The sequence below is a fragment of the Penicillium bovifimosum genome (genome assembly GCF_028826915.1).
Source record: "Penicillium bovifimosum strain IBT 22155 chromosome Unknown utg000003l_segment0_segment0, whole genome shotgun sequence".
NCBI classification, from domain to species: Eukaryota; Fungi; Ascomycota; class Eurotiomycetes; order Eurotiales; family Aspergillaceae; genus Penicillium; species Penicillium bovifimosum.
In genome coordinates, this window is record NW_026622712.1 from 1294318 (window position 1) to 1319188 (window position 24871).

At 49.2% G+C, this 24871-nt stretch overlaps 7 protein-coding genes across 7 annotated transcripts; 3 read left to right on the plus strand and 4 right to left on the minus strand.

Annotated features, from left to right (window-relative positions):
- Window positions 1-343: 343 nt before the first annotated feature.
- N7515_003546 (uncharacterized protein) lies at window positions 344-1585 on the plus strand (the record flags this gene model as incomplete). The annotated part of the gene is made up of 1 exon (XM_056664290.1): window positions 344-1585. The coding sequence occupies one exon, from the start codon at window positions 344-346 to the stop codon at window positions 1583-1585; it is 1242 nt and encodes a 413-aa protein (XP_056523347.1).
- A 269-nt stretch (window positions 1586-1854) lies between these two features.
- Window positions 1855-3022, plus strand: N7515_003547 (sucrase/ferredoxin-like domain-containing protein; the record flags this gene model as incomplete). The annotated part of the gene is made up of 2 exons (XM_056664291.1): window positions 1855-2247; window positions 2318-3022. 2 exons carry the CDS (start codon window positions 1855-1857, stop codon window positions 3020-3022), a joined length of 1098 nt encoding a protein of 365 aa, XP_056523348.1.
- Window positions 3023-6379: 3357 nt separating this feature from the next.
- N7515_003548 (uncharacterized protein) lies at window positions 6380-6607 on the plus strand (the record flags this gene model as incomplete). Its single annotated transcript, XM_056664292.1, has 1 exon — window positions 6380-6607. One exon carries the CDS (start codon window positions 6380-6382, stop codon window positions 6605-6607), a length of 228 nt encoding a protein of 75 aa, XP_056523349.1.
- Window positions 6608-8597: 1990 nt separating this feature from the next.
- On the minus strand, window positions 8598-9686 carry N7515_003549 (putative C2H2 finger domain protein; the record flags this gene model as incomplete). The annotated part of the gene is made up of 4 exons (XM_056664293.1): window positions 8598-9180; window positions 9242-9321; window positions 9378-9569; window positions 9633-9686. 4 exons carry the CDS (start codon window positions 9684-9686, stop codon window positions 8598-8600), a joined length of 909 nt encoding a protein of 302 aa, XP_056523350.1.
- Window positions 9687-15397: 5711 nt separating this feature from the next.
- On the minus strand, window positions 15398-16505 carry N7515_003550 (HNH endonuclease signature motif containing protein; the record flags this gene model as incomplete). The annotated part of the gene is made up of 2 exons (XM_056664294.1): window positions 15398-16423; window positions 16473-16505. The coding sequence occupies 2 exons, from the start codon at window positions 16503-16505 to the stop codon at window positions 15398-15400; spliced, it is 1059 nt and encodes a 352-aa protein (XP_056523351.1).
- Window positions 16506-17260: 755 nt separating this feature from the next.
- Window positions 17261-18884, minus strand: N7515_003551 (pyridoxal phosphate-dependent aminotransferase; the record flags this gene model as incomplete). The annotated part of the gene is made up of 4 exons (XM_056664295.1): window positions 17261-17868; window positions 17925-18210; window positions 18266-18741; window positions 18800-18884. 4 exons carry the CDS (start codon window positions 18882-18884, stop codon window positions 17261-17263), a joined length of 1455 nt encoding a protein of 484 aa, XP_056523352.1.
- Window positions 18885-19984: 1100 nt separating this feature from the next.
- On the minus strand, window positions 19985-22922 carry N7515_003552 (Rho family guanine nucleotide exchange factor CDC24; the record flags this gene model as incomplete). Its single annotated transcript, XM_056664296.1, has 4 exons — window positions 19985-21342; window positions 21394-21580; window positions 21640-21888; window positions 21948-22922. 4 exons carry the CDS (start codon window positions 22920-22922, stop codon window positions 19985-19987), a joined length of 2769 nt encoding a protein of 922 aa, XP_056523353.1.
- Between the last annotated feature and the right edge of the window lie 1949 nt (window positions 22923-24871).

Sequence of the window (24871 nt, forward strand, 5' to 3'; positions counted from 1 at the left end):
ATGAGTTTGTTGACTCGGCACCTTTTTCGATATCGGAGATAGGGGTATGTGATAGAATTGTGCACCAATTGAAGCCGTTCGAAGCTGGTGAGGTAGATACTTGACGCTGCAGAAAATGATAGCAGGACAGAACGCTCCACTGAAATCAAAAGGGTCCTTGAGCGACCACAGACTAGTTGTTGTTGAACTTGCGGAACTGGAAATTGTCACGATACGGATCACGTGGCTACCCCAATTCTTATCCTTATCAGGCAGATGTCGTTCCCCGTCATACTCGCTCCTTGCGCTCCATGGCCGAGAACTACTAATTTCCGAATGCCGTGCAGTCGGCACATGGGAAGTCATGGCAGGAAGACTTGAGCGATTCCTCAACACGACTGGATTTACCTTTTTCGCTCTCATACTCCTCGCCCTCATCGGCCTCACCCCAGTTGACGCTGTCTACCAATGCTACGAAACGCGTCGACTCACCAACATCTTCTTCATCATCGGCGCATATGTCATAACCTTCATAATTGCCGCCCTCATCTATGCGACACGCATCTACACCAATCGGAGTACTCTCTCAGGCATACCGAAGGCCTGGATTCCCGTGGAAAAGGAAGATGTGAGCAAGAGCGTTCGACGCCTAGTGAAAGAGGGCCTCGCCCACAGTGCTATTATCGCATACCAAGCCCGTCCGCGCGATGTCTCTACCGACGAGGACAACTTCCAGCACTACAAACCGCTTCTCATTGACCGAGAACGACCACCCTGGGGCCATATCGAGCACTGCGGCTGGTCTTCGCCTACGTCACCAGACCTGCCGAATCTTCCCTATCGCACGGTCATCCAGGAGCTCCCTAGCTTGATCGAGGCGAAAGCTGTCTCCCTCGCCCCTGCTGATTCATTTGCGCCTCCAGACCCCTTCGGTTCGCCAGGCGATTACACAACGCCCTCCCTCCCGGATACACGCGTGGTGGAAGTACTACAACGACCGGCTTCAATGGGTCTGAGAGAGTACATCCGACATCTGACGTCTCTTGGGGCTATCTATCCGCCAGAATTAGGCGCTGACTTTCTCGCGCTATACGAACGAGCCCGGTTCTCGCGTCACAGTCTACACGAAACAGAGTTCCGTGAGCTCATGCATCTCTTCGCGGAGATCCTCAGAGGAATGACGAGCCTTGCGCCGCCAGTCCTGGAGGAGATTCGTGACAGCGCAAGCTACCGACGAGCCTACAGCCAGTCCGCTATTGGAAATACTGACGAAGAGGGATATACTACAGATACTGTGGAACATTATGGTTACGATGGGGCTTTGGAGCCCATGCGCAGTGACAGCATTCGCCCATCGAATTCGTCTACTTGGGACAGCCAGTCAGGGTATGACACTGCACCGTCAATACAGAGGCCTGTCTCGGAACTGTCAGCGGGCTTCAGCTCATATGCTCCACGAAGTCCTCGAACGCCTTCTATAAGGTCTCTGCGACGCGTGGCATCTGGCCAATCTGGCGCCTCGGGAGGAAGTGTTATTCGTTTGACGCAGCCGCAGGATCCGACAGAGCTGCCGTACACAATTGACTACGCTGGACGTAGGCAGTGAAGTCCCCTAGTCCCATTTTGAACGTGTATAATAGTCATTAATAGAGTAACGTCACTCGGACATTGAATTACGTGCAACGTTAGTGAAAGTGGGCGGGGGGCTGATAATTAGTCAGGGCGGAAACATTCCATTTTCTTGGCAAACTGTGAAAAAGATTGATAAGATCGATACCAAGTAACTACTGTTGACGTCCTGTCATAAGACCAAAAAAGCTGAACAGTAGATTCCTACCTTTCTCACGTGGAAGAACCAATATTTTACCTACTATCATGCATCTCTTCCGCAGGGGCACTGCCTCCCTATTCAACTCCCGCGACTCCTCCATCTCTTCGTCCAGAACCGACATCACCACCGATGCAGTCGGCGACAATGCGCTCGCCCCCGAAGGATTCCGAACAATCCCTTCAAGCGATAAGCTTTTCGCAAATGCCGATCCAGCCGTAGACGGTGAGGACTGCCTGCACGACTGCGCAACGTGCACAGTCAAATACCCCGCCAAGTTCGACATCGACCTCGAAGACGAATTATACGGACAGGTCAATGGCTGGTCGACACACATGCTCGTCGCCACAGGCAAATCAGACTGGGTGCGGGACGTAGCAGACGAGGAAGGCAGCGTCATGGAGGCGATTGAGAAGGGCGGGCTAGAGCCCAGCAACGGGGTATGACAATTTGTCTTGGAGATAGAGCATCCACCTCCAGTGCGCAGAGCTAACAATCTCCATTTCCTAGCGCCTCAAACTCTCAGCATCGAACATGCCCGTCCCAGACGAATACCACACAGCCGAAACAGGCAAGCAGCCGACAAACGTCCTCCTCCTCCCCAGCTTCACGGTAGTCGAGAACGTCACGCCACAGCTAGTCCTCGACCTAATCCAGAATTTCATCAACAAGTCCTTGACAACGACCACGCCCTTAGGCGCCGCACCATCCCTACCAGATCAGGCGACACAGTCACAAACTGACCTCCCCCACCCATCCAAAACCTCCCTCCCAACATCCCTCACCTCCCACCCATGCCCACACGCAGCCGTCATTCTCCTCTGCTCACAGCGCACGCGCGACGCTCGCTGCGGACAATCTGCACCGCTGCTGCGCCGCGAATTCGAGCGCCACCTGCGGCCGCTCGGTCTATACCGCGATATGGATGATCAGCGACCCGGCGGCGTGGGTATCTACTTCATTAGCCATGTTGGGGGACACAAGTATTCTGCCAACGTGATTGTGTATCGTCGTCGGGACTTTGATTGGTACAAGCGAGGGCAGGGGGAGGAGGTTAGGGATGAGGGTGCTGCGCAGGGGATTTGGTTGGCAAGAGTGCGACCGGAGGAGTGTGAGAATATTATTCGGTACACTGTGCTGCAGGGGAAAGTGCTTAAGCCTGGGAAGCAGTTAAGGGCTGGATTTGATCGCGAGCGTGGGTTGACGAGTTGGTGAGTTTGAGTTGGGTTGGTTGGAGTTGCGCAGTGAGGTATTCACTCTGTAGGTAGTGTTGGGTTGTTTATATTTTGTATGAGAGTTCTATATACATTTCATACTCTGTGGGTATTCTGTCGGTCCTGTTATGGTTGGGTTGGTAGTGGCTGGTTTAGAAAATGTAAAGCCACCTTGTCTATTCCCAATTAGGGCAATTCATAGAGAGCCTCAAAGTAGTCGTGGCATATCCAACGTAGCTGCATCAATACCTAACTAACCCAGTGACCAATATCCCTCCCAAACAGAACGGCGGAAGTACAGGTACACATACCACCTAGTTACGAGAACAAGGATAAAGTGCTGAAAGGCTTATAAACGCAGCCGACGTCGTACACCCGAATACCCCTTAACTATCGCGGGTGCCACCGTTAAGACGAATGACGTACATCGTACAGAGGCTGACTCGTATGTTGTGTTTGTGTTTTGATGTTGTACTGCGTATACAGTATGCTGTATGTTCGATTTGCCTGTACAGGATAGCCGGTCTTAGGTAGAATCGAGGCCTCCCGAGGTCTCGTTTAGTATTGCTGCATGGGGGTTAAAGGGCTTGGCTGTTTTGGCCTAGGGCATCGGGATACTTTATTTGGAAAGTATGTAGTCACGAGTACACACAGTAACTATATAGTTGGATGGCTTTCTTGACTAATTGGTATTCGGACTCTTTAGTTTGTGTTTGGATATTTCATGTTGTGTATGTAGCTGGTACATTGCGATTTGATCTGTTCATGGGTGTGGCTGTACTACTCTAGTGGTATAGTGACTAGGATATAAGTGACAGAGGGAAAGGATGGTATAAGACTGAATGAGGATCACGTCTACTGGACTGTAGTCAACTGATGTATAACTACTCCGTACGGACCTCGGTTTCTCAGCGATCACCCGCACCTAACTAGCTCTTACTATTCCAGGCTCATTCTTGTTGTTTCCAGATGTTCTGGAATTGACATGGCAGTCATGGACCAGCACTGATGATGCTGATATCGACATTGTCGAGTCAAAATGAGAAAGTCTACCATCTCTCCACTTATTCTCCCCGAACCAGCACATCCACATCTCCATTCACAATTCATAATCTACACACAACCTCGCTCCAATAACCCGCAGATCACAATGTCCTTCAATGAAATCACTCGCAGCGATCTAGACCAAAGCTCCCCCCAAAGTGGATACAACACCGGGGTTTTTTACCTGGGGATTGGAGGATCAGTTTTCACTTGGTGACACTAGGCCCGGACACTCATGCAAAACAGTGGATATCCGGAGATTTCCAAGCCGAGTCTGGAAAGTATAGTTAGTGGAAATGATATCCTGAGCCAGGCACCAACACACAGATATTACAAGGGTTTGTTGTTAAGTGTGATCGATGATTTAGATCTACCATGTGGAGAGATAAGTCCAAGGGGGGGAAATTGAGAGTGGACATCTTATCTCCACTCAATCGCTAACCGAGCTGTAATTTTGTTTATATTTTTTCCTGTCAAAACGAAAATCAAAGTTTGGGTTCGGCCTGAGCCGCAACGTAGCCCTGGTTTCCATGGATTGGAACTCGAACCAGTTGTCATTGTCATTGCCCTTTGGGGTAACTGTTGTCGATCGCTTGGGAGTTGCCGTGGGTATTCTTCTATGGTTTTGTATTGTGGGGTTAGTTGGCTTGAAACGGGGACAACGCCGCGACCTCAGAATGATCCGAGATGCCTGCCCCATTTTCCACAAAGCTTGTTTCCCTTCTAATGTCTCTGAGTCGGGGAGGAGATCGGTCTAGCCGCAAAGAAAGGATAGTAAGCACTAAGCAGAGATAATGTCAGCATGTTCGGTACGGGATACTCGTGTATTAAAGAATGTTCGAAATGAACTGGGATGGTGCTCCACTTCACTTGCACTGACCAGTCCCGATGTAGACTATGCAGGTCTTGTCGATGGAGTCTCTGGGGACCACTTGAACCAGAAATGCCTTGACAGGTTACATTGTGTGGGGTTTCTCCTGGACCGCTCTCTACAGGCATTCTTTCCATTCACGGAATTATTTTGTATTCTTGGTCTATTTGATATCGAATCTTGGCTCTTAATTAATCTTCATATCTCTATAGTTACAAACATCCAGACCATGACAATACACAGTACATACTTCATCTCCCGGGATCCCAGTGGGCCCCGGGAACGGTCCAGTAGCGCCCTCCGCACTTACAAGTGCATACGCAGTACAATACGAATACAATACAATACCAACAAGCTCCCGTGTTCCCCGAAGCTCCCGACAGGCCCAAGCTCCTTCCAAATCCCACGCTGGTTTGAGTCAAAGAAACATCTTCACTCTTCATGCGGATCATTCGATAGATACTTTTCCTCGTAGTGTGACTTAGAATACATACTATGTAGTTCTAACATGAGAAAAAGATGAGCAATATACAACGATCTCACTCGAATTGCATACCCGATTGGGATTCTAGGTCCCACATGATGGGCCACAATCTATCACCCTAATTCTACAACATCCCCGGCTCCAACGTTAGCAAAGAGTACATAAAAACACTCTAATTCTCCACCCCCGCGCCAACACCGGCTATACTTCGTACACCCCAGGCGTCTAAGACACGATGTCTAGTTTGTTTTTATCACGACCTCGCCATGCTTAGTGTCGTCATTGTTCTAACTAGCACTAAAGACTAGTTCACGTTCTAGTTTCAAAATGCTCCGTCATCTAGACATGGATCATACATTAGTTCGAAGCTGAAAGCGCAAATCGCAATAGATCAACTAGGAACATTTCTCCGCTGGAATGCATTTCTAATCACGTTCTAATCACATCTTTAATCATCAAAGGAAACCTTCTGCGATCCACTCACAATTAACTCTTCCCTCTAATTTCCTCAAGATCGTCGCGGGTTCTCGGCTTCGGTCTCTGCCGCCGATCGCACACAGCTCCAGCCTCCATGAAGGGTTTAACCGATTTATCCCCAAGCGGAAAAAGCTACGTGGGGGAGCTTTCCAGCCTTGCGGGTTTGCCTTTTCCGTTCTTTATCCTATTTCCCTCTGTTCTCCGGTATGGAAATATAGCCAAGATCGCCACGACTCCAGGGGGCTTGGGTTTGGGGGCTGAAAATATATCACTTCCCCCTCAGTGAGATCGAAGCTAATCTCATATCTCCGAGAAATGAGGATTTTGTAGGGGCTTACTCCGTACTTTCAATTCAGACGCCACTGATAGGAAATACGAGTTGGTGAGCAACGCGCAATCGAGTTGCCCAATCCCACCAGCTTTCTACTTCACCGCTCCCTGTTTTTCTACTATAGGTACTACCGTACTAGCTCTATATCGATATGGATACGCCAGCCGATATACGAGCTCGCACCGCCAAGCCGAGGGACCAATATGTGCCTCGTCTGTGCCAGCCGCCAGAAGCGATGAGATACTTTCTAGCCAAGATCAATGCCGCGACGTCAATTGATCTCGTATGGGCGGCTCGACACCCAGGATCCCGGTCGCAGGCGCCACATTGTGAGTTGCACCAGCCATTGGACAGCGATGCGAATAGGATCAAGTCTTGATTAAGAGGGGTATCTCGAAATTGCAAGTGAGATTGGCCAGAACAGACGATTAGATTATCCCCGTTTTCCATATTCTATAGACGGCATTGTGGCATGCCGCATATACACCGTTTGGCGCTTTTTGTGACTTGCATGCGGGGGAGGAGCCCCCGTTTTGCATCTCCCGCTCCTTATTTTCAACCAAGATATGCACATGAGGATCTCATTTCTGCACTCGTGACTCTAGGTAGGTCTAGTCTATTGCATACTGTGATATCGCTAAGGGACATTCCCAGTGCACTGGACTGGAATAGCTGTGCCGTTAGCCTGGGTCTTTCTTCGAGCGCTAGTTAAGTTAACTTATCCTCTTGTTCAAGAGTTTTAAGATGATCAAAATTCGAGAATACCAAGAGTTTCCTCTTTTTGAGCGGGGATCTACCGGCCCTTCATATTCCATCCGCGGCGGGCCAGACTCTCCACACTTTGATACCCCTATCTGGGTCTTTGAGAGGTCGGGAGTAAGTCCAGACTCTTGACTTCAGGTACGGATAGAAATGGATCATTCGAGGGTGGGAGGAAAGAAAACATCGGTAGTTATTCACCTTTTCACAGTGTAAAATTGAAGATCCAAACCAAATCAATCAGGCACAATCTCAGATCAGAGATCAACTAAGTGCATCGGAAATGGTCTCCGCTTCTAGTTCAATGTAACAACCCTCACCCCTTCTGCACGCAAAAACCGGTTCTGGGCTGCAGTTCTAGTTCCAGATGGTTACAATAGTTGACAGGGGGCCTGGAAAAGTGCATAATCTGGTCTTCTATGTATCTCTTGGGATTGCATGGATTTCATGGATTTCATGGAATTGACTAAATAATCAGAAAGCAAGCACCTAAATCCTGAGGAACTCTCCCCGGCTTTCTTTAAAGTAAAGAGCATAGAGCAAACTTACACAATACGCAACACAGTACAGTACACAGTCGACTGTGTACAATAATTGTCCAGACGCGGTGTCTCACAAAGTTATCGCGGGGATATCGGAGATATCGGCGCGAGAAGGCGAAATAGATGCGAAAGAGACAATCCTTCCCCTTGATTGACTGGGGTCGAACGGCTTTACTTCTTACATTTGACGAAGGGGAATGAGAAGAGAGAGCTCGTAATTAAACGAAAACGAGAGACCCATCTGCGCCTTTGTTAGCGAGACAGGGCAGACCCCTGGACTTTGTCTTGGTACGTTGTCTTGGTAGTCTTGGCTGGGAAAAATGGGCTGCGCGTATCGAGAAGTATATCGACTGTGTGGAGTAGGGAGAAGTGAGACGGGAACAATCAGTAATTGAAGGAAAATAATCAATCAATGATGGAAATAAATAAAAATAAAACGCCACGAGCCATGCCATGTGTTTTATCTAGTGGCATTCTCCTAGAGGAGTAGAAGTGATGCCCAGAGAAAGTGTACATCGTAAGATGTCAATCCAGGCGAGAATGGAATAGATTCTAAGAGGCCAATGGGAGTGAAGTTTCCATCGCAGTAATATTCCTGAGAAACACTAGCGTGAAAAGGAAAAGGAGACAAGTGGGATATCTCGTAACATCGTGGGCATTATCGGAACTGAAACAGCAAGTCTTGGTGAAAAAATAGACGATCCAACCCAGAGCGAATATAATCGATAAATTCAGCAAATAAATAGGGAAAAAAAGGGAAAAACATATTCATATCCCACGTTCAGGTATCACACAAAGATCGCCAATGAGAGAAACGCCGGTTGCCTCCGTTTAAAATGACAAGATATGGAAAGAAATAGCATAACATGGCAAGCAAGAGAGGGGAATCCTTAATGAGAGCGCCCAGCGACCTGAAATGGAGCAAGATAGACCCTTGGAAACAAATAAACAAATAATACGCGACATGCCTGAGCTGCAATCGCAAGATGCGCATCCAAGGGAAAAAAAAACAGACGGTCGTAAACGGGCATCAAAACGAGTCACTCGATCTCTATGCGCGATCTTCTCTTAACCTACTCCCAAAAAGCCCCAGTCAGTCCCCTCTGCTTGATTCAGGAGCCGGGAGCCTGGGGGTTTGTACGCATAGTTTGGATGATATGATACCATCATCGGCTGATCGGGCGGCATTTGGTGGCCTTGAAAGGGCGGGTGTGAATATTGCTCGGGGAGGTAGTTTGTGCGTGGGCTCGTGTCGTAGCGCATCATCTGTATATATTGTTGTTGCTGTTGCTGTTGCTGCTGCTGCTGCTGCGGATGTTGATGCGCATGATGTTGCGGGTGTGGCTGATGTGCCATAGGCATCGGAGAAGACACCGGTACATTCTGCGACACGATCGGAGGCGCATTTTCGTGAACTGGCACCGAGCCCATCGGCGCACTCTGCGGCGAGTAAAACTCATGACTGGGGGTCGCCGATTGCGGGTAATAAGGTTGCTGCGCAAGCATGTACTGCTCATTCGGGCTGGAGACTGATACGGGCGTTTGGTGGTAAGAGTGCTCCGAGGTCGTGTCTTCTGACGATGGTCGGGTCATGCTGCCTGGAGGGTGCGAGCGATGTTGGTGTTTGGTGAGAGTGGTCTTGCGACAGAAACTACAGTTTCAACAAGAAAATTAGACAGGTTCGACGCTTCCTACTTCACCACAATACTTACCTCCGTTCGCAGGTCGGCTCGTGGCATATGTAAGGCCGCTTTCCCGTGTGGATTCGGCGATGGCGGGCTAGACTCGACGACTGTGGGAGATATTAGTGGCTGCGCAAATGGTGTCGCATATTTCGAAGTCCCTTACATCGGAGAATGCCTTCTGGCAGCCTTCATGGTCACAGACATGTGGCTTTTCGCCCGTGTGAGTCCTTGAGTGTACGGTCAAGGCACTGCGCTGGATAAAGCTCTTGTTGCAGTCCTTTACAGTACAATGGTACGGCCGCTCATTGGTGTGGATGCGATAATGGCGACAAAGATCTGATTTACGATTGAAGGACTGTTGCAACATATGTCAGAAGGAAAGCCCGGTTGAAATTGGGAGGGAAGCTAAAGCGCTCACCTTTCCACAGTGCTCCCATGAGCAGTTGAAATCGCGTCCGCTGCCTGGAGCCATAGTTTCGCAAAGCTACACGAAACCTTCCCGAATAATAGGGAAAAAATAGCGACTCGGGGGAGACGTAAAAAGGAAAGATCAAGGAAGAGATGCAAGTCCAGAGGACAAACAAAGGGGGAAAGAGGGGGCGAAAGACCGTAAACGCATCCAGACAATAATAGAGGTGTGATAAGTCCGGGATGGGAGGAAAATTAGATCCTGGTCAGGCTGAATGAGTAGCCGGGGGATGATGAGATCTCAGGACATAATATAAAGAGGGGAAAAGATAGAGGAATGATGAGGAGGGGAAAGAGAGAGACGATATACGATAAAGACCAGAAAGAAGAGGGGGGAGCCTCAAGTATATCTGGAGATTTAGAAGGAACACTGAGAAGGGAAAAAAAACGGCGCGATGGCACCGAAGAGCAAATTTATTTTATTTGATTTATTCATTTATTATTCCGTTTTAAGTGGATTATTTTTATATTTATTTGGTACCAGGTACGAGGCTCATTGTACATCTAAATACTTAGCTGCCTACAACAGATTGATCGAGGCGAAAAGAGCCTCTTGGAAAATTGGAATCAAATGATTTGCCTTCACCTTGCTAGGGTTTGCAATTCCCTTGGAACTCCAGCTTTTCCCAGCTTTTCAAGTTATACAAAAGAAAGTGTCTCAATTGCGACTTATTCCCCCAGGGAAGATACCTATGGTCGACAAATACAGTGTACCACCATCGGAAACCCGTGTAATACCTCCCAAGGTAATTTAAATTGACCTTCATTTGCGACGAGCTAGGTAAGATTGAAACCAACTCTTATAAAGATCGAAAGAGATTACGATAGGCCATGAAATGAAAAAGACCAACCCCCACATTACACTACCAGATGACTCCACCGCCCGAATGACAAGACATGCTAGACTGGACCGGGCATGGATTGATACGGTCATAGATTACCGTGTAAAAACAGTCCAATAAAGTTCCTTTGGTTTTTGATTAAACCAGTCCCGGCCTTGTGGATAACGGGGGGACCACTCGTATCCTCCCGATGTCCGTGGAGTAACTCCGTACCTACTCCGTATATAGTAGGAGACAGGATAGACGATTTCCGGTGAGCCAGAACGGGTACAATGGCATGTAGAAAGAGTATTCTGTCGTTAGGAAAAGAGATCGCCTGGTTGCATGTCTGTAGTAGAGCTATGATATCATTAATCTCCCCTCTCGCAGAGCCATTCACGGGGGCTCGGAAAACCAGCCATTCAACGACTCTGAAACTACCACCAGTCAAAGCCAAGACTACTTAGCCGCGACCGAGCATGTCCGATCTACTGCGTATTAGTGGATTCAAGGTGAGATTGAGAGGGTCGCTAACGCTAAAAACGATCTTCTCCGGGAAGATGACGGATTGGCAGTGAACTAAGTAAAAACACGAGTCTGTATATTTTGTATTGTAATTTCCTTATTTATTTTTCAAACCCCGTTGAGACTCCGCTGTCCCCGCAAATCAGGTAAATAGTAAATAAATCAGAAAAAGTCAAATACAAACCTTAGAAGAGAAAGAGGAAAGGCGACATAAGTAGATTCTGCCGTCGAAGTAGAACCGTGAGCAGATAGAGGAATAGCTGTAAGGGATGGGCTTATGACGCGGCATCTGCAATGGCGATTAGCTGGCCCGAACCCGAAAGATGAGGTACTGGTCCATCACACGTTCTCATTCTTTTCTCTACGATATCTTGTAATTCAATTCTCATTCAAGTCCACGGGAACGGCTTGTCCACCCCGAGCAGCCCCAAGGCTCCGGAGTCGTAAGCTTGGTTCCCGTCTTTCCCGGCGAGGTATGTTAGACATATGGATTGTTGTCGAGACAGGAGACGCATATACCATGTACGTTAAATGGTATTACTGGGTAAAATGGTATCAAAGAGGCTGATACACTGGCATGCCGATATACAGCATATAAACCCAGGAACATCGTGTACATGTACAGCAACCCGGGACTGTTATCCGCGGACCAGATCGACATCCTTATGTTTCGAACAGGGGGGCAAAGCCCAGACTATTTTCCCAACCTCTCAGGCTCTCCCTCTCCAATTCTATCTCAAGCAACCAAATCAGGCCGAGAAAAACCAAAATAGAAAGAAAGAACCCGGTGGCAAAACTCGCTTGGCTAGAAGATTGGAAGAATATTCGTTGTGTAGGTTTAATTCATCACAAGGTCTTCGGATACCCTCGGTTGGCCGAGGGAAGTACACAGTAGGCAAGCTTCGGATCTTTGTGCACAGTGTAGCCACCACATATGCCAAGCTGGTTAAATATCCCATATCAGAGGGGCTGAAACACAGTAATAGAAATTGGGGCTCTTTTCTTTTACTTCTTTGGTTTTTAATCCGTCTTTTCTAAGTGGCATGGTCCTGAACGTGGCAGCCCACTCAGGGCCATCTCACCAGCGACGATCGTTGGATTTCACAACCTTATTGTGCGGTAGATATGGAGTTATGGACGCCACAAGAAGCATAAGGCAAAAAGGAATAACTAAAGTGGATCTGAACGATAGACACCTTTTGTGGCTTTGCTTTTTTTATTTGCTCACTTCGCTTTTCGTGATCGACAAGCCATCTTCTCATGTCACAAAGCCCTTGCCCAATCGTTGATTGTTGATCTTTTGGACACTGCCACATCTCAACTTTGATAGATGGGGGAGTATATTCCGTTGTAAGAGATCGATCTCTCGGCATGTGTGATGATGTACGCGGTGTGCGAGGCAGAAGCATGTGCGGGTTCTAGGATCCATACAGATGCACTCTTGGGAGCTATGCGCAGGACATTTCAGCCGTTGAGGTAATCGAGCATAATCTGCGAGCGATAGACCCGAATGCGGAATGGGAATCATCGGGAGTATTTGTCCTGTGTTTCTGATTGATTGTAACACAAATGGAGGTTACTGTATATTGTTTCTGTACTGCGTATGTGTTGAGTCTAACTCACCATCTCAAAAAAGGGACCGTAGGTCCAGATTGGTAAAAACAGTCGAGTCGACATTTCGAAACCTTGGGCTGATGTTCCATCAATGAAGAGCAGCCGATCCCGCCGCCGAGCAGCCTTCAGGCGATAAATTGCGAGGAGCTCCCGCGTGGGCCTAGATACACGCTAGAACGATACTCGGAGCTATGTGGAATGTGTTGCCTGATTGCATCCATACGTAGATTATAGTATGAATACTGCTCTCTTTAGCACACAAACACATATGAATATGAGTCACTATGAATAATTACAGCTTCATAATTAGTATGAGCACAGTCACAGGGATAAGCCAGGAAAGCGTAGAAGGGAAATCCGAAAATCGGAATGCTTTCGGCTAAGGGAAATATCACGAGTTGCGAAGCAATCGAGGGGTGATTCGTGTTATCCAGACCACTGGTATTGCACCATCCAATAGGAGAAATACGTTGTAAAAGCCATCGAAGCACATGTAGCCAAGAGCGTTTTCACGTTGAAGCAATATTGTACATACAATGGCTTTCGGGATAGAGTTGGCGATCTTCCTTTTCCTCGGATCGGAAGCTCTGACTACCCCGCATTCTTTGAAATGACGTTGGTTTTGGTTATTTATGGTATTTAAATACGAGAAATTGCTGACAAATGTCTAAGTCAGCCCTGGAGATTGCATGAGTTTGCTGAGTTTGCACCAATTGGTAAATTGGTAAACATCAGTCACGTTTACGGAGTACTGTGTAGACAATCTCCAACATACTACTAAACTAATGCTCACTTACATCATTTCCAACCCACGACCAATAGTATAATAGTATTCCAGTTACTCTGTTAAGACTGTTATCACGTACAACCTATCAAACACCAAAAACATCTCACACCAACCAGCCACTGAGCCACCACCACCAAATTAATCTCCGAAGCGCGCATGGCGAGCCACAAATGCGACTCGAAGGCGCACTTTCAAACATTAAGACAAGAAATCAAGGAATACATAGTCTTGGACTCCCCTCTGTCGACCCCAACCAATCCAATGCATCTCAGACATGATCACCTCCTTCATGACTGGGATGTACTTCTGAGAACAGCGAAGGGTAGAACCGACGATCCTCGATCATCCTCTAAGGAATCGTGAATGAAATCGTCGACCATACTCATCTTCGTGGTTTGAAGTCGTCGTGAATGAAGTCAATGAAATTGTCGGTCAATACGGAATACTCGGCATCTGCTCTCTCTCAACTAGTGTCCGGGATTTGAACCAAAGTGGATGGAGAATCTAATCCGCCCCTTGCAGCGATAGAGCCGTTGGAGCACTACTCCAACTGCTTTCAGTCATCCAACGGCGCGAGATAGAGAGACAGGGACGGGGTTGGGATCATTCATGTTTCAAACTTAGCCACAAGGCCCCCTAGGTAGGTAACTAACAAGGTTGGTTTTATTTTCTCATTCCCTAGGGCGCAGGTAGACCGGGAATCTCTTGCCCGCCACGGAGTCCATCTCCGAAGTGCCAGGATTAGTATTCACAATGTATCCATTACTATCACGGATATGTCGGCGAAGACGATACAGGCCAAACAAATGAAAAGAAAGCAAAACTGGAAAAGAGTGGCAAAGAGGGTGAAAATCTCTCATCGCAACACGGGATTAATTGGCTTCTCCATTCTGTACAATCGCCGTCCAGGGTGACTTCCACATAAGCCCCTGGTGGAGGCCCAGTGGAGGTCCAGAACCGAACCGAACGAGCCCTAAGACGGGGGGTTTTAAATAGCAGCTGATGGGTAGTAATCGGCTTGCCTTATTTCTTTCACCGTTGCATCCACATGTCCTTGCCAAGTCATGGGTAATGAATGTAACTACATGTCTTTTCTTCACGGGAGAAGGCACCTTAGTTACTTCTGCCGTAGTGGGGGAGAACGTCGCGTGGGAAAGATGGGCTTGGCTTTCGTGATAGCCCATGCAGGAAACCGGGCTGGCCATCGGGTACGCATGCACGCCTTGCTGCAACTAGAGAGGGGGATGGTGGACTGTGTACTCCGTACATGTGGTAGCGTGGCTTTTGGATATGGTTCCAGGATATGTCGAGGGAGTCATGGTCTCCCTTGCTTTGGAGTGGGGGTGCTACCTATGTAGCGGATTTCCTCTGCCACTTCTTGGCTTTCCCCTTCCGTTTTAGTGCTCAGAGCTTGCCGCTTTTTGCTCACTGAGTAGAACTGAGCACGCCTCTAAGCGGCGGCGCGGCCTGACCTGATCAGGGAATAGTTACATAACTCCCTCTTACCTAAAAGAACATCTTGAGCGTAGTTAGTTAATAGGAGGCCTGCGAAGCCTAGCCACAAATGCGAATTGTCGTCTTCTTCACCAAAAGTACCTGAGAAGGACTCTAGCCGACTGGAAGAGGGACGTTTGGTGTGTTTTTGACCACTGAACAGCCTTGAAAAAACTGCTCTTTCTCGAGGTAACGGGGAAAAATGATTCGCAGGACCAAAAGGCCAAAGGAAGGAGCAACCTCGTTTCAGATCGCTATCCGCCCAGCATTCCCGCCAAACTACCTTTAGGAGGTCAACATCCAGAAGATCATACGTATTGGCGGTTGCTTCTATTAGCAAGAACATTATCAAGACGGGTGTAGAGAGGCGCACTCTTGGTAAGAACGTCGAGGAAGCGGACCAGGAGCTTCTTAAGATCTCCGTATCAATGGTTGATTCTCGGTGTCAAGATGTTTCGCCCGTTGCCTTCCTTGCTACTCCATCGGGCGTGACTGCTCCGTAGGAAGTTGCTTTGACGTGGACTTCTTGAATTTGGAATCGGGCGTTTCGTTGACATTCGTGGGTAGCAGTGAGAGACGGCTTACTGCAAGGAGGTCCTCAAGATTGGAGCTTCCGTCCGGGGCAAGCCCACCACAATCATCGAAATCTTTCAAGATTTTGTCGATAGTCTCCGCGCGGCCACTCATGTGCAGAAAGTTTCCGATACAAGCGTGAATTTTGAGAAGGGCGGGATCTGGAAGTTCCCAATTTCCTTTGTGGACTCTGAATCTGATAAGCCGATTGTGGGGTAGATTTTCTATCGCACCGGTGACGGCCTCTGGAAAGCTCTTGACACGATACTGGTTAGCAATCCCGGTCGCTTCAAAAATGACTCTAAATTGCCCGAATTCCTTGTGCAGCACCATGTCCAGCATTAGGACGTTCTTTTCCGAGTTGATTTCTTCGGAAGTAAAGGACAAGTGGCGAAGAACCGGAAAGTAGCGCCTGAGGTTGAGCCAAATCGTTGCATGTCTATGCACTGCCTCGCTGACATTTGATTGAAAGGATCCAAGTGCAAATGGAATGATATGGGCGGCTTCAAGATAAGCGGTGGGTGCGTTCTTTGGGTGGGCGTGACTGCCACTGTACCTCCCCGTTGCGACACATTTGTAACCATCTCTTTCTAAACAGTTGTGCCGGAGTCGTGACTGAGGGCTTCTAGTGATAGGTTCTATGCCCTCGCTCTTAAGATTCTCGATTGAATCTTCAATGCCAGGGCGTGGAGACGGTGTGATGTCACTGGGGGTTTTTCCGCCCTGTGCTTTCAAGGGGACCAGTAGACCAGTTTCGATACTTCGGACTAAATTCCGAAGCTGCTCATCGCCTGAGCACTCGAAAACGTCATTCGCGAGGTGTTCACGTCCCTCAGGAGATAGAACCTTGAAAAAATCACGCAGAAACTCCCTGGTCTTGTCCGTTGGGTTGACTTTGGCGTAACCATTCAGCTTTAGATCTAGCCTCTAGCTTGAATATGAGTCATTGACGACGACAGAAAAACCACTAGAAGACGAGGGAATTCATCGCCTTTGATGATGACGACATTCTGTCAACTACCCAAGTTAGGGCGAGCTTAGGGACAGTCTGGAGGGTCGTAAAAGCAAGCGCCTGTATTAACTGTGAGTCTGTGATACTGTAGTTGAGAAAGATGATGTACTGTAGAATGCTTGGGAGAGGTTGGATGGATAATGAAAGCTTGGGATTGGTCGAAGGAGGAAGTTCGGTGGGGGGCGGCGGGTCAGCCAAGCAAGTCACGTTTCACCGCCTTCTCTATCTAACTATTGCAGGGGAGAACTGCCAGAAGTGATGCCTCAGGCCTCATGCCTATGAAGGTGCAGTACGGGTGTATACAGTTCATCGCACCCCCCCAAAAAACTCGCCTCTTGGGCTGCTCAGTGATCCGGAGTCCGGACTGAAATCTACTCAGTGAGCCTGACTCTGAGCGCCCTCATAAAAGCGGCGGCAGCTTAGCTAGGAAAGAAAGCCCCACCCGGCAGAGGAAATCCGCTACATAGAGTGGCCTATGTACGTCTTCCTTGGTTTTGGGATGCGCGGTGCATGCTGTATGTATCTATGGTGGGAGAGGATCTCCGGTCCATAGTCTGATGAATGAAGAGCGGACTTTTCCGTATCGATGGAGGACGCTCCATAACTTATGCACATAACTTATGTACAGGCGGAATCCACAAGTTGCTCAAGGTGTTGTTGTATGATCTGGTATAGATGCAATGAAGGCTTAAAGACAATATTGATGCAGACTGGAGAGACAAGAGAGACGAGACGAGACAATCCCAAAGATCCTAATCATCCGCAACAGCAACCTCATCCTCCCACTTCTCCTCAGTCCCAGCCTTTTCACGCGCACGCTTGATAACCCTCTCAATCCCATCAAGCCCCATCTTCAAGACCTCCATCTTAGGCCCGTAACTCAAACGCACAAAGTGATGGCAAGGACTATCAAATAGATCCCTGCGCTTCGCCGGATTCAAATCAAAGAAGATGCCAGGCACAACGATGACCTTCTCCCTGAGCAAAGCATCGAAGAAGTTCAACCCATCAGAGATATTAGCCTGCGGAGGAAGCGGCGGGTCAAGCGAGGTCAGATCCAGCCAGATATAGAAGGTCGCGTCTGGAACATCTTGCATCCGGAAGCCGATATCGTACAGGCGCTTCAGCACGTAGTCGCGCTTCTCCTTGAAGTGGCTTTGCAGCGCCTTCATCTCGCGGTGCACGAGCGATGGCTCGAGCATTGGGATCGCAGCTTCTTGGAAGGGCACGTTTGCACCGCCGTCGAGGTAGGAGCCTGCGGAGCTGAGGGATGTGATGAATTCCTTGGGACCGACGACCCAGGCGATGCGCCAGCCGGGGAGTCGGAAGCGCTTGGTCAGACCGTCGATAAGGAGGACGTCTGTGGGGGTTTGGTTAGCTTTGCGGTGCATGATTGCAGGTGGATGGGTTACATACCATCCTTGTCGACATCGATGACGTTGGCAGCACCGCTGATCGTTGATCCATCGCAGTCAGTGGTGTAGTTGTATCCACCGTAGAACTCATCAAGAATGAGAGTCGCGCGGTCACGGCAGAGATCTTGGATTTCCGCCAGCTCCTTCTTCGCCACGAAGTGACCTGTTGGGTTACGGGGGTTCGATGTCAGTAGCACCTGTGTGCCACGGGCGATTTCCTCGGCGACTTTGTCGGGGTGAATTCGATAGTGATCATCCTTCGAGAGCGGGAGCGGAATAGGAGCAATCTGCAACAAGTATCAGCCAGTGTAATCAAACAGCCAAGCTATTCCGCTAACGCACATTCTTGAACAAACTCAACATCTCCGAGTACGCAGAGTAATCGGGAATGGGGAAGGACAGGTACGAATTGCCCAAGATAGCAGCAATGCGAATCAGGCCCGCGCGACCACCGGGCACGATGCAGACATTCTCCCATGTATATTGACTGTCCTTGCCCTGGCGGTAGTGGTCGTTGTACAGACGAGCGACAGCTGCGCGCAACGGCTTGATACCGGCGGTCGGGCCATACTCCCGAGCTGCAGAGCTGATAGGGATTGACGTGGGGCGCGGGAAACTTCCTTCAATCTCGTCGTCGGCCTCTGGAGCTCCCTGGCCTAGATTGGCCCATCCGCTGGGATCTTCGGCGAAGCCATGTTCGGAGGCTCGCTCGGTACACCAGACGACACCGGTGGAGGCACGGGAAGCATCTAGACCGGCGTGGGGTCGGTGACCTTCGTGGGCAGCTCGGAATTGACGATGGGTTTCTGACCGGAGCTCTGCAATTTACATATAAATGTCAGGGCTGTTATATATGTCAGTTGCATATGCACGCACCATTGTCTGACAGGTCCTTAGAGGTGGAGAGGCGGCGGTTGTCGGAGGGGCGCAATAAGCTCAGGCGGCGGCCGGAGAAAGACATTTCTTGGCTTGGAGCTTAGTTGATAACAGGCTGTAGGCTGTAGGGCTGTAGTTCCTGATAACAACAGTATATCACTTTTCCTGAATATTCAAAGTGATGAATAGTTGAATGGGGAGAATGTGAGGGGTAAAGGAAGAAAAGGAAAAAAAACAAGTCATGTTCCTCCCCGGTCAAGCTCACCGAGTTTCTGATAAAATGACGCTTGCCAGCAAATACTGAGCGACCATTCGACCAAATCACCGACTCTGCTCGTAATCCTGTCGGGCGTTGGGTCCACCAGGTGTCCACGAGCTTCACCTAACATACGATAACAGCGCAATTTCCCCAAAGGTCAAATGGTATCTGAGTGTTCTCTTTGTACGCCATTTGAATGGTCCAAGTTCCAACCTCAAACTTCCCATTGCCGAGACTGAAAAGACCTGAGAGCAACTACCTGTCAATGGTGATGCACAAAAGCTTTACACGGCTCCAATGAGCTTGCTGTACTGCGTTATTTGTATCTGGCTCATAGATCTGCCCTGCCAAGGAAATCTCGGCTTTCCGACATTGCCACGGCATCCCGATCGGATACGCAAGTGGATACTAAATGAGACACATGTAGGATCTCACGCTGCACAGAAATCAAGAAAATATGAATATACACCATGTAAAGGGCTTCGTAGTTCGTGGAGATACTAGTAGATCAGTGGGATATAACAAGCGTCCACTCGCGAAAATTTAACACGCAAATTCGGAAACAATGCAAGAGGGAGGTCGTTCGGACTATCCCTTCACCTCGTCACCAGAACATCATGTCATGCCGTAAACAAATCATTATGAAGATGCTCGCGTCGAGACACACAGTCCGACTACATGGTTTGCCACGACCGAGGGGCTCGCTGAAAGGTCACAAAAAAGGGAACATAGAATGGAGGATCTTCCCCGAGAATGGCTGCTCATCAGTACCAAGCCACCAATCGGAAAAGTGAGGGTCAGGATGGGAGACGGAGCGCCATGGGCGATGCAGAGGGGAAAATCGAGGATCAATGAGATCCTCGTGGGGAATAGTGGTATATTAATTCAAGGACAAGCGGTTAGACGGAAAAAAGGAAGCCAAGGATCTAATCGACCACCTGGCAGTAGAGTTGAATCTCTCCCACCAAACCCTTTGCGAGCATCTCGCGATGTTGCTCCCGCCACTCCATGAAAGCGAGCTGGACCGCCTCGTCGCTATCGATCGTGACAAAGTCTCCGTCTTCATCCCGGTAGCGCAGGCGTACAGTCTTGTTTCCAATGGATCGATCAGTGAACCGAGCGAGTTTGGCATCCACGCGATCCGTCAATGAACGGAACAAAATGTTGGTCGCTATGACCAGCGTCACGTAGTTGTCCTCAAAGTTCACCTTGGCCTTGAGTTGAGTGGGCATATAGTCTCCATCCTCTGGCGTTTGCGTCAAGGGCGAGGTGGCATGGTCGGAGATTTGAGCGGAGCTGCGAGTCTCGTTATATTCCGGCTCGTTGAAATGCGTGGTGTGGAGTTGTGGCTGGGCACGAATGGGGAGTTGGCTATTGGTGGGCGAGTTGTTCTGACTGCGGTTGATAGGGGCTTTCATGCTGGCCATGTGGGCAGGAATCGGTGGCACCGGAACGTTATCGACTGTCTGCATGGTGTGCACTCCCATATAACGGCGTGACTCAGAATTGTTATTGTGGTGGTGAATATCAGGGCTACTAGCCGACCGCATGCGCTGGGCCATGCCATTCGCGGAATGGGCCTGGGAGCCGGGGAGCGGAGGCAAGGATGGACGCTGGGCACCTCGTCCATTGGGCTGAGGTGGGAAATATCCCCCAGAGGTGGACCCTTCTCGTGAGGCTACACGAGATAAAGCCGGGGCTGTGTAGCGAACAGATTCTTCATTCCAAACCGACGATGGAGTTGTGGAGTTGGTGTTTTGACGGCTAAATGTGAACCCAGCGGATTGGGAACTCGATCTCGTGGATGGAGTCTCCGTTGGGGAGAAGTAGGAGCTCATGTTTCGATCACTGGGAGACATGTTGCCACTGCCAGAGAACTGAGTGTGTACCGAGAGTGTTGGGTCAGTCCCAGTCCCCGCATAACGCGGTCGGCTGTTGGGATGAGTGGAATTGGTGCTGCCACCGGTGGCAGACCGAGTTCTCAGACTAGTGCTGGATGCGTTGCGGCTCATCGGGAACTCAGAGTGGTATATATCCTTGCCGGGCTCCTCCGTGTCATACTCTTGTTGATAAGGATTGGGCATGTGGGCCATACCCTCCATGTAGGTGAACTCGCTGTCGGATGTACCAGTATTGCGTGCAGTGCGTCGCTCCGCCTGGATCTGCCGTTGAGTATCGATGTCCTTGTACCAATTCCGCATGGTGTCTTCGTTCGCATAACGGATAATGAAATTGTCGACGACGCCAGGATCTCCTTTCCAGAAAATCTGAATACGGTAAAGTCCTGATGGGATGCGTTAGGAAATTGCCAACACAGCGAATCAAGGACACTCACCAGGTTTTTGGAGACAAACGATGTCTGTGAGATTGGCCATGTAGATCCGACCCTTCAATTGGAGACGAGCCTTTCCTTTCGCAGTCAAAGACTGCTTATCTTTCTGCATCATGAGCTTGGTCTTTTGCTTATTGGGGTTGAGATCTTTGCAGCAGAGAAGAATTCGCTCAAAAAGATAGATATGGTACTGACGACTAAGTCAGCGATCATGTGCTCTTCCAGGAACACAGGGGAGAAGTCACATACCTCTCTCTCGCTATCCTTTCCACTGTCCCCCTTAACGACTTGGAACGTGCCAAATCGGAGGAGATCACCGAAAGTTTCCATCTTCAGCGCTTTCCAATCATCCACACGCTCAGAGAGATCAACAACTGCCGCTGCCAGATGTTCTTTGTGAATTGCCTCATTGGCGAAGTCCAACACATTCTGAATGCAGTCGACTGCATGAGTGATGTCGGCATGTAATTGGGGGTCGTCTAGTTGTTTGCGCAACTCCTGCAAAAGCACAAACACATTAGCTCATTGACCTGGGTTTGACTGTTAGGCAGGCTCACCAAAAGCATAAGCGGGTATCGAGTCAAACGCTGGAACGGTTTCACGAAAAATCCATTGAGCGTTTTAGGCTGCGCAACCATCTGTTGCAAGTCTATATGACGTGGCGCATTCTTGATCTTGTCCCACTCCTTCATACAGGCTTCATCACAACGCATTTGGTTGGCAATGAACGGCTCATACTGCCGGAAGCCATCCTCATGAGCGAAGAAAAGTTGACCCCAGTTCTGCATTTCCTCCGGGAGGGCATAGTGCTGTTCCATGCGAATCAAAAAACGTTGCGCGAAGTCAAGCAGGTTGTTTAAGTTGAGGAAGATTTGATGACTTGCGTCGCCTGTCAAAGCGCCTGTTTCCTCCAGTTCCTTCTTCAGCGCCTGGAGATTCTGCAGATGATGAACATAGTCACGCTCCGTCTCCAAAAGCTCCTTCAGAATATGCTCTCGCTTGGTAAGTTTCACGTTGGTTTTTGCGCCTTCGGGGGCCTCCGAGACTTCAGATCGTTTCAACTGGCCCTGCATCTCAAGGATGTCTACCACACGATTGACCATCTTGATCACTTTGATGAATCCCGTTGTGCTGTCGCCATACAGGTCGGTGATCAGGAAGCAATCCTGCTGCGGGAAAGCCAGGTCTTGCAAGCAAGCCTGGAGGAACTTGAATGTCGCCGCTTTAGGACGCTTTGCCTCCGTCACCTTGGCGGGATCGATCTCCAGCTGTTCATCTGGACCAGATGCATTGTAGATGCTGAGGAGCGGATATCCATTGCGAAGGCAGTTCCACAACGAGGCCACCGGATCTGTGTTTCCTCTTATGCGATCATCTTCCTCCATTTCCCGCAGGTATGACTCGAAATTGGGAACCTCGGATAGTCGCTTCCTCAGGTTGACACAGCTTTGATAGATTGATTCTCCACCACGTCGGTTGATGATGTTGTCCTCGGCGATCGGAGCGCCGCTCATGGCTGCAGAGTCAATCATATTTGATTTCCTCAAATGCCAGGTATCGATGAGTTAGACCAGCCAGGCTCAATTTGAATCTGCACAGCAGACCAAGAGGGGGAATATCCGGAGGGATCGACGAGCGTCGGGAGAGCAGAGATTACGATCATGGATTCCCCGGGTGGGTGTGAGCTGCGCGGCGCAGCAAGGTGTGACAACAAATTCGGGGAGGAAACCGAGACGAACTACTATGTGATCGTGTCGGCCGGTGTTATGGTCTATGACTGGGTATTTTCGGGGAACGGAGCTCAGAATCGAAGAGAACAGGTGATCAACATAAAGATGTTGGTTTGTTTGAACCAAGCGCGCGGATCTCGAGTACGATGCACCGTCACTTTGGTGGAAAAAGGAGGGGCTCGAGGAATGTATTCCGACCTGCAGCCGACCCCAATCGATGGGGTGTGGGGGATCCGAGTGTATGGATAAACGCTGCAGCCGGGCAAGCGAGTTAAATGTGGCGAAAGAAAGTTCGAACGAACACCTTCGCGCAAGCCAGTCACTAGGACACAGCGGAGGCAATATCGAGGTCACGAGGAAAAAAGGGGGCGCGACAACGGATAGGGAATAAGGCAAGTAAAACTGCACGAGCGAAGCGGTTCGATGATGAAGCGAAGAAACAAAAAAAGACACGAGCAAAGACAGCGGATAAGGGTTCTGCTGATGAAACAGAGGGATAGTGATCCTTGGAGAGGGTGAGCCGAAGGAGACTGTTCAGTTACCCTAAGTGGTTTAGCGCGTGTTCCATGGGGCGGTGGGATGTGGAGAGGGGCAGTTGGGCTTTTGATACGTCCCAAGGGCCATCCAACTACATTGTCCCTATCCTCGACCCGATCGACGACTTTCCATTGCCTTGGCCCTTGTGTGGATCTTATTGATCTTATTGCTCTTCCGGTTGAGACTAGCTTTGAATGGACTGTCACCGTCCAACAATCCGAACCCATTGATTCCAGCCGATACCTAACCCCATTATCCAAACATGGGGTACGCCGCCTGACCACTGCCATAGCCCTATTCTAGTGGCCCCTACGATCGATATAAGTCACACTGCTTCCGACTAGTTACACGGTTCATCCATATGAAATACATTGCATATCCATAGCAATACAGTGAATGATATTTGAGACAATGGGTATCTGGCCTGCCATTATTGGCTTAGGCTCCATGTGTTGCTGTTCAACCCATGAATGGCCGTGCTGGGCATCCCACTGGATTCACACGGTTCATCCTTGTAAGTACGTGCATATCCATAGCAATACAATGGATGCTATGTGACATTGGGGGGTTGGCTTGTTGTCGTTGGCTTAGGGCTCAGGCTCAGTGTGTTGCTCTTCCACACCTGAATATAGCTGAGTGACTATGACGTCTTGAGCAACTAGCAAGAACATTGGCTAGTACAGCGCGGTCGGGAGCATGGATGGCAGTCGTAGTGAAGTTTGCTTGACAGTTTGGCTTGGCCATTGATGTAATGTTAGGATAACCTACAAAGGTACTACTAACTAGTCTTCATCAAAAGCTGTGATCAAAGGGGAAATCTATTTCCGGGAGCATCGGAGGACGGAGGTTTCCTGCGGGCACTCGGCCCCACCAATCATGTGACTCCATTTTGGCAAACATCAATGTTGTGACCACATTTGTCCTTCAACAAACACTCAGCAAGCTTGGTTTTCTGTTCTTTCGAGAAACAAGTCATTTTGCATTTCGACGACCGCTGCGGCGCTGTCGTGATTAGTTTACTTGGATGCCGAATGCAGCTACACTAAGCCCAGCCAAACTTCTCGCGTCGAGAACCAGGAACCACCTGAGCAACGTTGGACATGCTTCACGCAGGCATGGACACCCTATTGAGCTACTTTCAAGGCTGGAAATGGAATGTATCTTAGTGCAATGGGTCCTTATAAGTAGTGGAGCTGCTGCGCTAGTCTAAAAAA